This window comes from Carassius auratus, chromosome 46 (assembly GCF_003368295.1).
Source record: "Carassius auratus strain Wakin chromosome 46, ASM336829v1, whole genome shotgun sequence".
NCBI classification, from domain to species: domain Eukaryota; kingdom Metazoa; phylum Chordata; class Actinopteri; order Cypriniformes; family Cyprinidae; genus Carassius; species Carassius auratus.
This window is the reverse complement of record NC_039288.1, coordinates 10,708,322-10,726,306: the sequence shown is the minus strand read 5'-3', so window position 1 is coordinate 10,726,306 and position 17,985 is coordinate 10,708,322. Positions and strand designations below refer to the sequence as shown.

The window sequence follows — 17,985 nt, the reverse complement described above, 5'->3', positions numbered from 1 at the left end:
TTTAATCTAATTAGTATTCATAGGTACATACAACATAATATTTGCATTTTCGTATGTTTGGATATGCTCTGAAACATACACAGCTTAAGAAATGTGCAAACACCTTTTTTTGACATTTTTCATATTATATTATGACTATATTTGTACAGTTACATTTTACAGTAACGCTACCATTCAAAAGTTTGGGTTAAAAACTGTTTTTGAAAGAAACCTCCTATGCTCAACAAGGCTACATTTATTTTGTTTTACATGTATTAAATACAGTTATAACAGCAATATTGTAATACATATTTACAAGTTAATATAACTTTCTGTTGTCATATGTTCCTGTGAAGACAAAGCTGAAAAAAAAAACAGTAAAAAGAGCAATATTGTAAAATATTATGACAATCCCACACACAAAATTGTCATGTTGAATTGACAGCCCTAATTTGAGATATGCATGAATTTATTATTGTGCATATCTGCAATGGTGCACATTCAGAGCTTTCAAAGGAGCAATGTGGGGTCTAACCTTCCTCACACATAAGCTATCCATGATTATCTTATGTCACATTAATGACATTTGACCTGAACTTGGAGTGACAGCCCTGGCTCCATCACACATCGTCGTAGTGGAAGTTGATCTCATATTGCTCTGCAGCTCCAAGCAGCCAGAGATACTGATGTGTGTGTGTGTGCATGAGTGATTTAGTCAACAGGCCAAATACAGCAGTCACGCATGTGTGATTCCAGCTCTTATATAAACTTGCCTCTACAGGGATCCCTGTATAGAGGGTGGGATGGCACCATTCCGCATTTGTATGATTTATTTAGAGTCAGATTAAACATTAAACACTGACAGCTTGTCAGCATATACAATATTTCCTAAATATTGTTCCCAAATAAAGTCATCCTTGGGAAGCACAAAATATTTGTTTCAAAAACATAAACAAATCTTAATAAATAAAGCAATTCTGAATTTTTGAACGTTAGTATAAATTGTCATTTTGCTTTTGGATTTTTAGGGTGTATCTGCAAAACACCTGTATTCACTTATTTTTCCCTTATTTTCTATATATTTTTGTAGATCCCATATTTCAGTTTGATATAAAGATATACTATATATATACTATATTTCGCACTTTCAAATAGCTTGCAACCATATTGAAGTTATATTGAATATACTGTATATTAAAGATATATTTATGTTGTAGAATTCTTTATGTAGAATATTTATGACATGATAAAGTAGTTTATGTAGGAGTCTATAGAGCTCTTCAAACTACATTGAGTCAAATGCCTTTTTGTCAGTAAAGCAAGCAAACCGTTTTTGTTTGATGTACAGTCTATTATTTAATGTGTAGTAGAAGGTCTATACGTGAACATTAGTATGATGGCCTTGATCACTGCATTAGAAAAAGAGTGCAAAACAGGAAGTATAGATTATAACTTCAAAGCCATCAATGAAATTCATGTGCCCCTTTAATGCCTTTCAAAAATGATCCTTATGTACTGTGGGTTATTTGATATAACATGACAAGTTGTCATCTAACACAGGCTTTACATAACATCTCAAGATGGCTTCAGCTGTCCCATTTAACTCTAAACACACAGAAAACTTTCTCAATGTGTTTTTCTATCAACCAGAGGTCCCCTGACAGCATCTTTGAGGTTCATTTAGACCATGAACCCATTCAGGAGGTTCATGAAACGAAATACTTGGGGATAATATTGGATAAACACATGAAGTTTCAAAGTCAAGTAAATCATGTTTGCAGGAAATGTTTGAACTGTTTTCATTTTATTAGAGGAGAGTTGTCACATCACGCGGCTTTATTGTTTATGCACGCAATGGGTTTTTCACATCTGTCATACTGTATAACAGCATGGTCACAAACATCAGCGTCCACTTTGAAACCAGTTATCTCTCTATATAAACAGGCAATTAAGATATTTGACAAAAAACCAATGAGATGGCATCATTGTGATATCATACAAAAGCATAAGTTTTTACTTTTGAAAATTTTGTAAATTTTAGTATTTTGAAATTGACTTTTAAATATATGAACAACTGTGTGTCACCACTGTTCTCTGGCCTCATGGAGAGGTGTCAGGGCTCTTTTAGACCTTCCACCAGAGCCTCAGTTAGTGGGGATTGTGTGCTCCCGAAGTTTAGAACATCTTTTGGACAGTCTAGCTTCTCCTTCAGAGGGGCTACACTATGGAACTCTCTTCCTACTGGATTAAAATTGCAGAACAATATTAACATCTGCACCAGAGAGCTCAAACAGTGGCTTAAATCGGGCCAAAGTTGTTCCCATGTGTAAATTGTGCCGTGTTTTGTTTAACAATTGTGTTTTTTCTGTTGTAAAAGCCCCTATGGACAGGTGTTGAAAATTAGCACATGTGCTATAACACTTTAAACAATGCATCTGGTTTGTCCAGTGTTATTGCTATGTCCATATGAAATAAATAAATAAATTAAAAAAACAACAACTTTTATTTTATTTTTTCCCTAAAAACAGATAACAAATCTTTCACTTGTGATTAAGAGGCTAAACTCAAAATGGACAAGGTCTTATTTCTATATTATATGAGGTATTGTTGCATTTTAATGTTTTGGTTCTTTGTAATCGTCAGATGTGCACAGTTTGTCAGCAATGATCATATTGTTGTAGGGTTGAGTAGCTTGTGCTCTCTGAGACACAACCCTTATAAAGAGTTCACTATGATGCAAGCTGTATTGTGCTGTCAGAAACTCTGTTTGCAACCAACAGCAACCCCATTCTCCCTGAAGGAGTCTGTTTCAGGTGATGTTTGAAGCAATGAAGAAATTAGTCTTGTATGGTTTTCGGATTTTTCTATCCCATTCCCGCTAAAATTTGTATATATTTTTTCTAACCCCTGGCCGCAACTGTTACGCTTTGACCTGTTGCCACTTTCAAAATGCTGCAGGTTGAGATCAATGCAAACTTTTTGGTCCTGCTTCAGTATGATTCTGTCTTGTCCTGGTGTCTTAGGCTTTTTTTTCTGATTCCCACACACACAATGCTTCTGACCTCACCTTGTTGCATTGTTACAGCAGGAAAAATGCTCCTTTCTAAAAAAAAATTGAGACTATCCAACCTTGTGCCCGTAAACCGTTTATTTTTGTTGCACAATAGACAAATAGCATTTTGTACCATAAAACAATTTAAGTAACTCCCACCAGTCCCACCACTTTCTCCCATCACAAAGCACTATCTTCCCACTCTCACTCAGCAATTCAAAACTTCACTCAGTTGCATCAGGTCTTGCGGGAATGCAGACCTCTACTTTCAAGCTGTTCTTAATGTGAATGTTACATTTAGATACACTTAACAGGTTTTTTGAATTGCCATTCTCATGTTGTTTTTGTGTGTTACAGTGGTTTATTGATCACCATCTCTGCGACTGGTGGACACAGTTACCGCTATACTGCCATCATGCTTCATTTGCGCCTTCCATCGACCCCTTTCTACTTCACTCCTTGCCTTTCCTCTCTCCTCCTCCTGATCTTCCTCTTGGGCCTCACCCATCTGTCTCAGGCTGGTGGCGATGTGTCCCACAGCAGCTCGGGGAACTGTTCAGGAGAGGACAGCTGCTCTGACGGTGTCGTCCTGCCGGTATGGAACCCCCAGAACCCCTCTGTGGGCGATAAGGTGGCACGTGCCATCGTCTACTTTGTGGCCCTCATCTACATGTTCTTGGGCATGTCCATCATCGCCGACAGGTTCATGTCATCCATCGAGGTGATTACGTCTCAAGAGAAGGAGATAACGATCAAGAAACCCAATGGCGAGACTACCACTGCTACCGTACGCATCTGGAATGAGACCGTGTCTAACTTGACCCTCATGGCTTTGGGATCGTCGGCTCCTGAGATCCTGTTATCTGTGATTGAGGTCTGCGGGCACAAGTTTGAGGCTGGTCACCTGGGCCCGAGCACAATTGTGGGTAGTGCTGCATTCAACATGTTCATCATCATCGCCATCTGTGTTTACGTGGTCCCAGATGGCGAAGTACGCAAAATCAAGCACTTGAGGGTCTTCTTTGTGACGGCAGCCTGGAGCATTTTCGCCTACATCTGGCTCTACTTGATCCTCTCTGTCTTCTCTCCCGGCGTGGTGGAAGTCTGGGAGGCCGTGCTTACTTTCCTCTTCTTTCCGCTCTGTGTGGTTCAGGCCTGGATCGCTGACCGTCGCTTGCTCTTTTACAAATACGTCCACAAGCGCTACCGTGCTGACAAGAACCGTGGCATCATCATTGAGACGGAGGGTGACGGCATATTCACCAAGATGGATATGGAGATGGACAGCCAAGGTGCCAATTCCCACCACAAGGAGGCACTTGATGGGATGCTGGCCGGTGTGGAGGAAGGAGGTGGTGGAGGAGGTGGAGGGGAAGAAGAGGAGGCCAGGAGGGATATGGCTCGTACTCTGAAGGAGCTCAAGCAAAGACACCCAGAGAAGGATATGGAGCAGCTGATCGAGATGGCCAACTATCAAGTGCTTGTGCAACAGCAGAAGAGTCGAGCTTTTTATCGCATCCAGGCCACCCGCATGATGATCGGAGCAGGGAACATCCTGAAGAAGCATGCTGCAGACCAAGCCAGGAAGGTGGTGAGCTGCCATGAATCTAATGCCCAGGAAGAAGACCCTCACACCATCTACCTGGAGTTTGAGCCCTCCCATTACCAGTGCTTTGAGAACTGTGGCTCCTTAAAAATCTCTGTGACCCGACATGGTGGAGACAGTGGCTGCACTGTCAAGGTAATGATTCTACTGCTTTTACCCAACAGTACTATTATTACATATCTATGATTGTACTTTAATTATATGGATGTGTTATAATTTTGGGGCCAGAAAACCTACATGATTCCCTGCAGAGAGGATGTACTCTCAGAGCTATTTTAAATAATTACAGCACTTAGGAGACGTGCAATTTTAACAGATTTCTGATGATCACGGTTTAGTATTTAAACCTTTCAATTGTGAAGTTTACGACAGGAAATTGGATTCAATTATTTTGTAAGTGGTGTTGATAAGAAGGTGAAATATACTATAGTATCATTAATATGAATGTTATTATTACCCCATAATAATTCTTTTAAATGAAAAATATTATTTTAAAATAAATGATTCATAATAATTCCAAGTAATAATTATTAGAAAATTAATAAATAAAAAAAGTCCAAAAAAGTAAAAAAAAAAGTTATTATTTTCATTGGCGGTATAATAATAATAACAGCAACAATACAGCATAACAGTTATAGTAAGTTTACAAAATATAAATGTCTGTTACTATTATATAATACAATTAATATTTGATTTTATTATTGTTATTAATTATTTATTATTATTTATTATAATAATAATAATAATAATAATTGTTATTCTTGGAATCTTTAAAATATCACACATCCTATGCAAAAAGTTTCATTATAACTGTATTTCCTCCCAGTTGACTCCCTGTTCCTCTTGAACATAAAAAGATAGTATTGCTTCCTCAGCACTTTAGCTGTATGACAGTAGAAACTGTTCTTGTGTCTAGGTTGACTATCGCACAGAGGATGGCACTGCTAACGCAGGATCAGACTATGAATTCGCCGAGGGCACTCTGGTCTTTAAACCAGGTGAGACGGTGAAGGAGCTGACAGTTGGCGTGATCGACGATGACATATTTGAGGAAGATGAGCATTTCTATGTAAATCTCAGCAACCCTCGTGTTGTCCACCGCGCTGAGGTCTCCGTCCTCGACCCTAATGCGGTGTCTCCAGGCAACAGCATTATGGCGTCCAGCCACGTTCCTCCCAAAGCTGCCCTAGGTAACGCACACACTGCCACGGTGACCATTTACGATGACGACCATGCGGGGATCTTCACGTTCGAGAGCAATGCCACAAGAGTGAGTGAAAGCGTGGGCATGATGCAGGTGAAGGTCCACAGAACATCTGGAGCGAGGGGGAAGGTGGCAGTACCGTACCACACTACCGAAGGAACCGCCAAAGCTGGAGAAGACTACGAAGAGGTGGCTGGCAAACTGGAGTTCCTCAATGATGAGACCTTGTAAGTTTAAATATTCTTCCTTGAATATGTTTTACTTATTTTTTATTTATAAGGAATATTGATTAATGACTTGGAAAAACTGTTTATATATTACAGTATCAGTAACAAATGAAATTGGTTATGCATCCCATATCTCAGATTTCTATTTGTAGTCTGCATGTACATGAAAGTTTCCACCACAGATTGGTAGTTAAAGTACAATGATGTGCCCTGATGACCTGGTATGATCAGAGTATGCTTGGATTATGAGCTCCAGTGCTAAAAATTGAAACATCGATAGATAAGAGCTAGGCCGAAAGAAATCTATAGTCGTACATAAAAAAGGAAGAAACAAGGGATAACATCAAAGAGACATGTAAAGTCTGGAATAAAGCCAGAGAGGGGGAGATGGAGAATGATAAAGCTGCTGAGTTTTCTCTCAATCCTGAAAATCGATACTGACCTGCACATCAAGCACACTACGCTGGTGCAAAACTGAGGTGAGCAGGTCAGATGTAGAAAAGAACATGCCGGCAACAGAGGGAGTTATTGTAACCTGCTTGTTAGGTTGTAGGTAAATAACTGAAATAGGCTTTGGGGTGAACGTAGCATTGCAAGTCATGGATGGACTGCATTGACATTGAGAGAAAAGCTCATGCATTCCAAGATGGAGAAGTTCTAATCATAAGCGGCATGCCCATTCAAACTGACAAACCCTTTGGGATGCTTTCCCAATAACTTTGTCTCTTACTGCACTATGAAGACCCTAATTGTTTACTTCAAACTATACAGGAGGTTGCTTCTTACATGCAATGTTGTCAAGTGCTGTCTGTGGCAGTGGTGATAAATAGATTGATGTCGATGGTCTAGGAAACAATTATTCAATCTGTGCAGGGGCTGCTTCACAGCGTTATGTGAGAAATCAGTGTTCTTTATAAAAGAAACCCTTCAGAAATAGTTGAAATTGCATTTATCAGGACTCATGGGATCTTAAAAAATAATCTGCAAACTAAATCCAACCCTGGATATTTTATTTAATATCCCGCAACCTCATGCCCAAATGTATAATGCTTCAACCCACTTCACTTAGGGCCGGATTTATGCATATAGGCATTCTAGGCATGTGTCTATGCTTGCATATCCCGGGGGGGGCAATTACAACGAGGAGAAATAATGATTCATACTACGGGCTACCTGCAACAGCAAAAGAACTCAAACTTGTAATAACATTAACCAAGCAAATACATCTAACAAACAATATGACAAAATCAACAAACTATTTCCATGTTTTCCACACCAAATTATGTTTTATTATCTACAAAAAGCACACTTTCTTTCTCGCACACTTTTTCTTTAAAAAAGCACACATATACAGTACAGATTCCCAGTCCAGCGCACACGTGGATCAAACACACGCACAGAAACTTGTCAGTGTTGCCTTGTGACTTTATCAATAAAGTAGATTTGCAACTGAAAAGCTACATGACATTTCTCAGCATGGAGGTAATAACGGTGAATGATTTCCATGGATTATAATTTTTGTTTGCTTTTATTATAGTGTTAATAGTTTTTGTTTAATAGTTATTTATATTTTGTTTGTTTTTGGGTGGTAATAATATATATTAGTAGGGAAGGGGGTACAATAAGAGGTAAATCTGGCCCTGGCAACACTAAATGACAGTATACCTTCACTGGCCTTTAAAAGGGTCATTTATATTAACATTATATATTTGCCATTTGTCTTCATTTACTTGAAAACCACGGTTGATTGGTCAGCAGCCCCATCACATTATTGGTGTAAATCACTAATTTCTGTTATTGGATGACCTACTCAATAAAAGCGCCACACTGGAAACATATAACCAACAGCTACCATGGAGGAGAAAAAATAGGAGAGCCACCAGCAGCACCAACAAAATCTAAAAGCTGCTGAAATTGCTGCCGTGACAGGCAGATTGTTTTTAAAATTGCAGCTTCTGACATGGTAGGCAGGGCACTAAAGTTTTCACACATGAAATAGTGCACATACACTAAATGGCTCCACGTAAAGTGCCATATTTGATTTAGCAGATCTATTTGCTGTATCGCTGCCATAGTTTGGCCAAATTACCAACCACAATCGTTCCCAGTAAATAGACTCTTAAGCCTTTAATGCCTAATTTTTTTTGCCAGGTGATGTACCTTTGGGTATCCTTAACTAAGAACCTTTCATGAGACACATATTGTATATGTTAAGATACAGCTTAAGGTACGACAACTTTAGAATGACGTAGGGTTTAGGGAAACACACCTCAGATCCTTAAGCCAAGTAGATATTGAATGCAACTTCCAAAATAAGTATAACCTGGACACCGCGGTGGTATAGGTTTTATTTACAATGAAAGGAAACTGATCATGAATTCAGATCTATACATACTGTACAGATCTATACATATAAATACATATAATTTACTACTAAGTTACTGATAATACTAATAATTATACCTTTTTTAAATGTCTTAACTATAGTTAAGACATTTAAAATGTCTTAACTATAGTTAAATGCATTCCAGCTGAATTAGATTCTTTAAAACAAAACTTACTGACCCCAAAGTATACACAAAAAGATATAATATATTACATAAATATGTCAAATAAATATTCACAGAAATATTGGTACCTTTCTACAAATTAAAAAAAGTTACACTTCACACCATTGAAACTTGCTGAATGAGTACCTATAAGATTGTTATATTAATTAGAAAAATAATGGTCTATCATAGCAACCAAATTCACCCCTATTTCTCATAAACAGGTTATAAACCTAGGACCATTTGCATTTAAATCAAATAACGTAAAGGAACACTCCACTTTTTTTGAAAACTCCCCTAGAGTTGAGTTTTACTGTTTTCGTATCTATTCAGCTGATCTCCGTGTCTGGCAGTAGCACTTTTGGCTTAGCTTAGCATAGATAATTGAGTTACCTAAGAGTTTCTATATTTTTCCTATTTAAAACTTTACTCTTTTGTAGTTAAATCTTGTACTAAGACTGACAGAAAATGAAAAGTTGTGATTTTCTATGCCAATATGGCTAGGAACTATACTCTCATTCTGGTGTAATAATCAAGGAACTTTGCTGCCGTACCATGGGAGCAGCAGGCACCAGTGGCGTAGCCAGGGGAGGGGCCATGGGGGCACTGGCCCTTCCTGAAAACTGATTGGCCCCCCAGTGTGCCCCCACATTTCTACTCGTCTGTCACTCACAAATTCAAATTATAATCTTTCAGTTTAGTAAATAACTCATGATTGAGTCGCGATGCTTCTCAACGAGGACTAAGAATAGCGAGCTGCTGTTTTCCAAAAAAAGCACCTATTTTAAATAGCTTATGTTTTTCGATTAGCGAGTTGTTGAAGTGCAAGGAGTGTTTGGTACTAACGTTAACGTCTTTCAGTGTTAGACAGACCAGGTTCGATGACGATGTTATCTCCTAGAGCAGACCAAGATGCTAATCATTATATTTACTATGCTCCTCTGATGCTGAATGTAAAAGGGGTTTACTGCATTACGATTTACTTATTTTTCGGCCGAACGAACCGATATAGCCAACAACGCAATTTAAAGCAATGGTTTAAAAAAAACTATAATAGCAATTCTAATAAAGTCATTATTGAATCATGCAGTCGATTAGCGACTTTTTTCACTCAAGTGAGGTGACGAAACAAATCGTGTAATGTTTATCTAACGCTCCACACTTGAGACTTTTTTTTTAAGTCTATATGGGTGAGACACATGCAGAGGTGGGTAGTAACGAGTTACATTTACTTACATTTACTTGAGTAATTTTTCGGGGTAACTAATACTTTTCGGAGTAGGCTATATTTAAAAATGGGTACTTTATACTCTTACTTGAGTAAATGTTTTGGGAAAAATCTGTACTTTTACTTCGTTACTGTGAGCGACGCTCCTCTCGTTACTTTATCTTAATGCAATAAATGTTATAAATGCTTCAGTTTATTCCAAACGCGCCGTCTACTTTTCTCTGGGCAATGAGCGATGCCCATTCGCTAATGATTCATTCTTTTGAGTCAATTCAGTTCAAAGGCTTGATCAAACCAATTGGCAAACGAGTGAATTGGTTCATGAATCAGTTTGAATGATTCGTTCAGTTCCCTGAAGCAACGCGCTGAGCGTCTGAAGCGGTTCACTCAGAGTTGTAACGTTTATCATCAGCAGCGTTGAAAACGTGGCTATGGAACTGCACTGAATTGAAAGCAAATCTGCAAAGGCTATTATTTGCTTGCGATGGAGATCCTTATTAGATGAACACGTGTACTGTCTACTGTTTAACAGGTAATAACTTGGGCTACATTCGATTACAGTACACGATACCACTGTGACATTAGTTTGTTGTACGTGTGTGGCTTATAACAGAGGGGAGTCAAGTTGAATGCAGCTTCCAAAAGACAAAAAATAGCCGATTAAGATTGTATTAATTTTAATACAATCACACCGGTGTGAGTACGTTCAGCAAGTCAAATCATCAGCTGTTAAATTCAGATCTGTGATCGCTTGCTGGCGCTGAGCCAGAGACAGACGCGTTTTTACAGCGTTGCGCATTATAACCAATCACACACGGTTCTTTTGAATGCAATGACCAATCAGAGGTGTTCGGATGAGTCATCTCTGAAATGCTGGTGCTTCCTTCACTCGCTCAATGACTGACTACCTCTTTCTGGCAAATTCTCTCGTCAGAAACAACAAAGTGCAGATGTGTGTACGAATCTATAATTAAGATATTGATTTCACAGTGTTAACAGTTTCAGTGATTTTAATGGGAGTTTCTGAAAGTGATTGAAATCTAGACTGTCAGTGAAAATGATCTTTAATAATGTAAATGTTATTTGCTCTCTTTCTGAACAATGAAAGATTAGTAGCAATATTTATATCACATTAACTTTCAATGTTGAATTCACATTTAATATAAAGTCAGTCGTATTAAAAATATGTTATGGCATGAAACCTATATCTGTTTCTTAAGTAAACAGACAGGGTTTTATAATAAATTGGAGTAAAGGCTGATGAAATATATACATTTACACACGCACACATACATTACATACATTTATCTATATATCTAAATAAAAATAGGCTCCGTATATATGACCCAAAGTAACTAACTACTTGAGTAGATTTTTTATCCGATACTCTTTTACTCTGGCTCAAGTAACTATTCAAGACTAGTACTTTTACTTTTAATTGAGTAAATATTTCTAGAATTACTTTTACTTTTACTTGAGTAAAGTTTTTGGGTACTCTACCCACCTCTGGACACATGCAAAAACATCGTTTTTTTTTACTGGTCAATTTTGAGATTTGGGCCTGTTTGTCTTCAGTAACATGTCTTCTTTCAGACTTGTGGTGGAAAAAAAAAGTCCAAAATACACATATAGGTCTTTATTTTTCTACACCTTTAGTCTATTTGCGTCTGTAGATTCCTAATAAATTCAGTTGGCGTTCTAAATCACCATGGTGCTCCGCGATTGCTGTCTGCCCCTGCAAAGCTCTCTCTCCCTCCCTTCACAGAAGTTATTGACAAAACGTCATTTGATGACACCCAGAAACATTCTCAAAAAAATCATACATAATTATTTAAATAGCAAAATAAATAACTAATACTAAAATAACACTGGACTAATTAAGCTATTCTAAACTGTTTTATAGGATCCACATATTTTACATGTTAAACTAAAGCTACCTTTTTGAACAAGTAGCTTTCTAACAAAGTATGGATATATGATATTTTTAAATCAATATGCTCAAGATTAATTAGCCTTGACATAAGTAGATTTTGTTTATTCATCAATGCAAATTTACTGCAACTGCTGCTATGCAAATTGAATGGGATGTGGATAATAAACAAAAACATATTATGAAATTATATTAAATTTATATTAGTTATATTAATTAATTAATTAATTAATTGTGTATTTATTTCTATGAATTATTAATGTTATTCTGCATTTATATAAATAAGGCTATTATATATATATTTTATAAGGCTATTATAAATAAATTATATTATTATTATTTGTGAGTTGTACACTATTCATACATTGGATTATTTTATTTATTACAGTTTTTCTTTCACTTTTGTAAAGTGAAAAGTTAATACAAATTGTATTTGATTTTTTTTTATTTAGAGCAGTGAATAACTGCTATTAAAATATAATAGGGTATCACTGTTTATTACTGATTTTAAAGGTTACTGAACTCTTGAAATGATTTGGATATACATTCAACCAACACAAGATTGGCCCCTCTGTATTAATCGTGGCCCCTCTTGTGCCCCCCAGTTGAAAAAATCCTAGAATCGCCCCTGGCAGGCACAATGATATTCCTTGATTATTACGCCAGAATGAGAGCATAGATCCTAGCCATATCAGCCTAGAAAATCGCAACTTTTCATTTTCTGTGAAATGCTAACGGTCTAATTAGATTCAATGATCTATGCTAAGCTAAGCTAAAAGTGCTACCGCCAGACACGGAGATCAGCTGAATAGATACGAAAATGGTAAAACTCGCCCGTTAACTCTAGGGGAGTTGGAAAATGAGCCTATTTTCAAAAAAAGTGAAGTGTTCTTTTAATGCTCAAATTCCCATTTTAAATCCTGCTCTGCTTATTAAAAGTGGCAGTAATATCATCCAGACCAGGCAAGAATGTATCATTTTAACACTTTCTAGAAAAAAAAGACTTGCATTATTTGATGCTTTGGCTGCATCTGAATATTAGATTGAGATGTCATCATGTTCCCTTTTGCGTGATAAATGTTTTTGCCTTTGGGCTTGTCTTGCCACAGGCACAGAGTGAGTCAGGACTGCTGCCGGTACTACCTCCAAAACAATATATTATGTGCACAACACCCCTGAATCCTCTGGTTGGTAAGATTGGACTGGGAACAATATGACATGAAGGAAGGGGAGCACAATGATTGAGAAATGAGAGCAGGGACAGATGGATGCACCGATCGAAGTGATTAGCTTGAAAAGTAAGAGCAGCAAAATGAAGAGAGGCATAATGGTGTGCTAGACATCATGGGATGGACAGGATTAAACCATGATGTGATGATAAAGCACAAGCTATAATTCAGTTCACAGAGGTGAAAAGAGAGAGAAAGAAGAGGTGAGAGGCAGGTACGCGGGTGGAAGGGAAGGTAGAATGAGGGAGGCATGAGAGATGAGGGTGATTCGTTTGATCAGTTCACTCATACTGTTCAGTGTGTTGGGCAACTAGAGAGGGTTACAGAAGTCAAGCACTGTGTGGGAGTGTGTGTGTGTGTGTGTGTGTGTGTGTGTGTGGGGGAGTGTGTGTGTGTGTGTTTTACATGAAATGTGTCATACTGAAAGTTTTGTCTTTCGTGGAAGGATCTGACCTGTGTGAGTGTATGTTGATTCTAAATGGTACATGTGAGTATTTTTGGAAGCGGGTGAATGACCGTGCACCACGTAGAAGCTTTTGTGTGCGTTCTGAAGTGGAAACTGAGAACTATAGAAGGATTATGATAACTAGGAATGTACCAGTATAAAAATTTTGGCTAATAGTGGTAAACTGACACTTAATTTTTATTATAATATGTTATATATGCCACCCAATCAATTTAACCTCCGTTCAACCTGAAAATGTGACTTTGTGTTTTGTTTTAGAAGGATTATTAATTTATACATTAAAATGTGAATATCTGCTTATTTACACTTGTCACATTGACATCATGTAAACAAGAAGTCAGTAAATAGACTAATCTAAGAATAATGTAATGTACGTTTATTTCCTATTAATTTCGGATAAAACATGAAGTTCAGTTAGGGAGCCAGTTGTAAACTGACTGATTCACTTTTTGCCTGAATAAAGTTCAGAAATTCACCCTACCTTTTCTAAATCCATTTTATCGATCTTATTGCAAATGATTTATCCATCCATCCATCTCTCCATGTCATTTTTTATTTATTTCTCTCCGGTGACATATTTCCTTTTCGGTAATCTGTTTCTCTCAGATCTATGTCAATATGCAAAAGAAATGATCTATTGCTATCAATTACATTTCAGCTTTTAATCATTTTTGCGCATTTGCAGACGCTTTAGTTGTCTTTAACCCTGTATGACAATTAACCAATACATGTTTGATATTAAAGTTTGGTTAAGATAAATGAAAAACAGAATGCTCAATCAATAATGGAACTTTTAAGAAACCCAAATTGTTCAGTGAAATCATAACAAGAGTCGATGAATTCCTTACAATTCCCATACAGCTATGTGTGAGTGTGATCACTCCTGAGAGCATGTTGGAGGTGGTGTGGAATAGTGTATGGTGTATCTGTGTGGGTGGATGAGTGAATTTGACTCCAGATATGATTCTCTTAGTTTGTGCATGTATGTTTCGATTTTTTTGCTTTCATGTTCAAAGCATGGTTGCACATGTGAAGGCAAAAAATGCAAATGAGCCTCTGTTTTTGAGTTTCATCTGTAGATTTTGTTTCCTTTGAATGGGTTTTATATTTCTGTATCGGTCTGGATGCATTTGTGCGCATTTGCATATGTGCATATGAGTGTGTTTGTCAGTGGATTTTTGCTGAAAAGACTGCCAAACAGCACAACAGAAACTTAACTCTTATTCCCACTGCAGTCACAATTCTGACACCCGACAGCAAGAGAAAAGGGAATTATTATGACTTGTGTGTGTGTGTGTGTGTGTGTGTGTGTGCAGGATAGTAAGGGCGTCCAACATTATGCATAAGTATGCATTTTGGTGTGTATTTGTTCCCATTAAAACAGAATGACATATACAGAAAATTTTATACACTCCCAGTACCCTGCTCTCCGATGGCATGATCCATTCACCCTCTCCCCCACACCCACTGTGTGTTTATGTGATTGCTTGTGTTATTTTTCTGGTTGCTCTGCTATTCTCATATGAAGATGAGAATCCGTGCCAAAGAAAAATTGAGCTGAAGCGGTGTGAAGTGGGCTATGAGTGCGCTTATGTAAGCGCTGCTCTCAGAACAGGCAGGAAACGTGCACACGGCAGAGGCTTACATGATGATCTGTGCGAGTAAAGAAAAGAGCGAATCGATACGAGCGGGATCTGCCGGCTCTGAGAGTTTGTGGGGTGTGACAAATCAATAGTGACCCAGCCTTATGGCACAAACAATCTGCATGCTAAAGATCCCCACTGATTTAAACATGTGGGAAAGCCTTGGGACCATATTTAAACACAGATTCTGTAATGTATCATCATCCTAAGAAAATTCCTGCCAAATCATTTCATGAGGTACATCGATTTTAATTCATTTATTTGAATTCATTTCAATATTAATTTAAACTCTTCTAGATTCTAACACATATTCTGGTGTCTAGATAATGCTTAAAGGCATCGCTCACCCAAATATGAATATTCTGTCTGACCCTATTTGTTCTGTTGTACACATAAAGAGATATTTCCCTGAATGTCCAAGCTCCTCTACAGTGAAAGTGGAGGGGGAACAGGGAGAAGGGCTGTGACCAGAAGGTGGTTGGTGGCCAAAAATTTAGATTGAAACGTCACTTTTAAGTATTATTTTTAAGTGTAATATTTGTGTTTTCTATAAATATTATTATTAACATTTATAAATGATGGAAAATTAAATTAAATTCATACTAAACATAACTGCATCAAATTAAAATGTGTTAAAACAAAATGTTCAAATATTCAAATAGGAATGCACATGACATTCTTTGATGGGTATTTACCTGCCTTCCACAGGTTTTCTGTTATTAATTTTAACATTTAATCAAGTAATCGATCATTTCAAAGACAACCGACTATATAGCTTTCTTTAAATTATTATTATTATTGCATTTTTATAAACTACTGCTCCAAAGTAAGAAATTAATGCTTTTAAAGGGGTCATATGATGCAATTTACATTTTTCCTTTGTCTTTGGAGTGTTACAAGCTTTTGGTGCATAAAGAAGATCTGTAAAGTTGCAAATAATAAAATCTCTCAAATTAAAGCTGCAGTAGGTAACTTTTGTAAAAAATATATTTTTTACATATTTGTTAAACCTGTCATTTTGTCCTGACAATAGAATATGAGACAGATAATCTGTGAAAAAATCAAGCTCCTCTGGCTCCTCCCAGTGGTCCTATTGCCATTTGTAGAAATTAATCCGCTCCCGGTAAGAAACAACCAATCAGAGCTGAGGTCCGTAACTTTGTTTGTGTTCAAAATGTAGAAAAATGTAGAAAATAAGTGAGTACACCATGAATCCATTTTCCAAACCATGTTTTTAGCTTGTCCTGAATCACTAGGGTGCACCTATAATAAGTGTTTATATTCGGACTATTTTAGATTGCTTCGGGGGTACCGCGGCGGAGTAACCCAGTACCATTGTGATTCTTCATAGACATAAACAGAGAGAAGTAGTTCCGGCTACGATGTTCTTCCGCAAGACGCAAGCAGTTCTGTTTATTAACCGCTAGAGCGTCAAAAGTTACCTACCACAGCTTTAAAAGCAATATTCTTTATCAAAGTTAAGACTCTGGCACGCCCCCCTAAAATGTCTCATTCAAACACACCTCCACAAAAGAGTTGCTTGCACAATCTGTAGAATTTTCATTTCTGGATGAACAATTCCTTGAGGTTTTAATATGCAGCTGCACAGTATTGAACACGAAGTGCTTCATGCATCAGTGTATGCAAGTGAACAAACATGTTTGTGATTTAATAATTGACATTTTCTGTTACAACTGGATGAAGAATGTAAGCTTTTTCTCTGACAGCTCAACTGGAGACAAAGCATCTCTGTGTCACTTTTTCCTAAAATGGGGAAATGGAGATTAAATGGAGCAAATCTTTTCTCCAGATAGTGACAGCACTGATTAGCATTTTGCTGCTTGTTTTCTTGTTGAAAAACAAGTACTCGCAATACTTCATCAACCTCACTTCCCTTCGTAAACACACATACAAATGGCTGAACACAGAAGCCCTGCCAAGCTCATAATGTTTGAATGTCTCTGCTAATGCTTCCACCATAAGATGTGGCTTTAAATTCCCTCTAACTCAGAAAGCCTTCAGGCGCAGAGATTCACCATCAGATTAGTGCATCTACATGAAATTATATCCCTTTAATCCTGTAATATGTTGTTATTCACCTTAAATGTCTTACTTAAAATATTTAATATGCAATCAAAGACTGGATTTTTTAAAATGGAAAATGGCCTTCAGCACAGCTTAGCCAATCAGATGAACAGTTATTACAAGTCTTTGGTGGTTTTGTAGTTCCAAAGGTGGATATATCAAAGTGCAAGAAATGTATTCTAATGGAAATATTAGCATAAAAATTAATCATCCATTAAATTTTGGTTAGTAATGGTTACTAGTATAGTAGAAAACAATATGCATTCAGAACAACCATGTTTACAATATTTCCAAGCGATTATTATCAGTTCCAATACTTTTGTTAGCCTACAAGCTAGTTTATTTTTCATGCAGTGGGTCCACCAATGAGATCACATGACCACCTTAACAGGGTGAAGTATCTTGCACATTATATATAATATAATATGCCTCATATACACTGTTCAAATGAGGTACTACATATAAACTATTAAAAATTATGTTCTGAGAAAGCTAACATTTATTAGAATATACATATTAGATCAGTTAATAGATAATAAAGATAATATTAGTATTTTAGAAACGCTGCCTTGGCAGCTAATTGAAGCAAATACAAGGACATACTAAGATTACTCGAACAAAACTAAAATAAAAGTAAACGAAAGATAAATAGAAATATAAAAAACTGACAATAAAAATGACAAAAGCACATAACAAAATTGCTAAAACTTAAAAACATTAAATCAAAATATAAAAATAATCGCTTATTGAAAGTATAAATAAATACTATAATACTATATAAATGCTA

The 17,985-nt window shown here is 36.9% G+C and overlaps 1 protein-coding gene across 1 annotated transcript in view; it reads left to right on the top strand.

Annotated features, from left to right (window-relative positions):
* LOC113064148 (sodium/calcium exchanger 1-like) overlaps positions 1 to 17,985 on the top strand; it is a 64,844-nt gene that overhangs the window by 19,249 nt on the left and 27,610 nt on the right. The window contains exons 2-3 of the mRNA XM_026234743.1: positions 3,389 to 4,772; positions 5,554 to 6,068. Of these exons, the coding sequence (XP_026090528.1) occupies positions 3,447 to 4,772; positions 5,554 to 6,068 (1,841 nt within the window). The 5' untranslated portion in view covers positions 3,389 to 3,446. The remainder of the gene's footprint in view (positions 1 to 3,388; positions 4,773 to 5,553; positions 6,069 to 17,985) is intronic.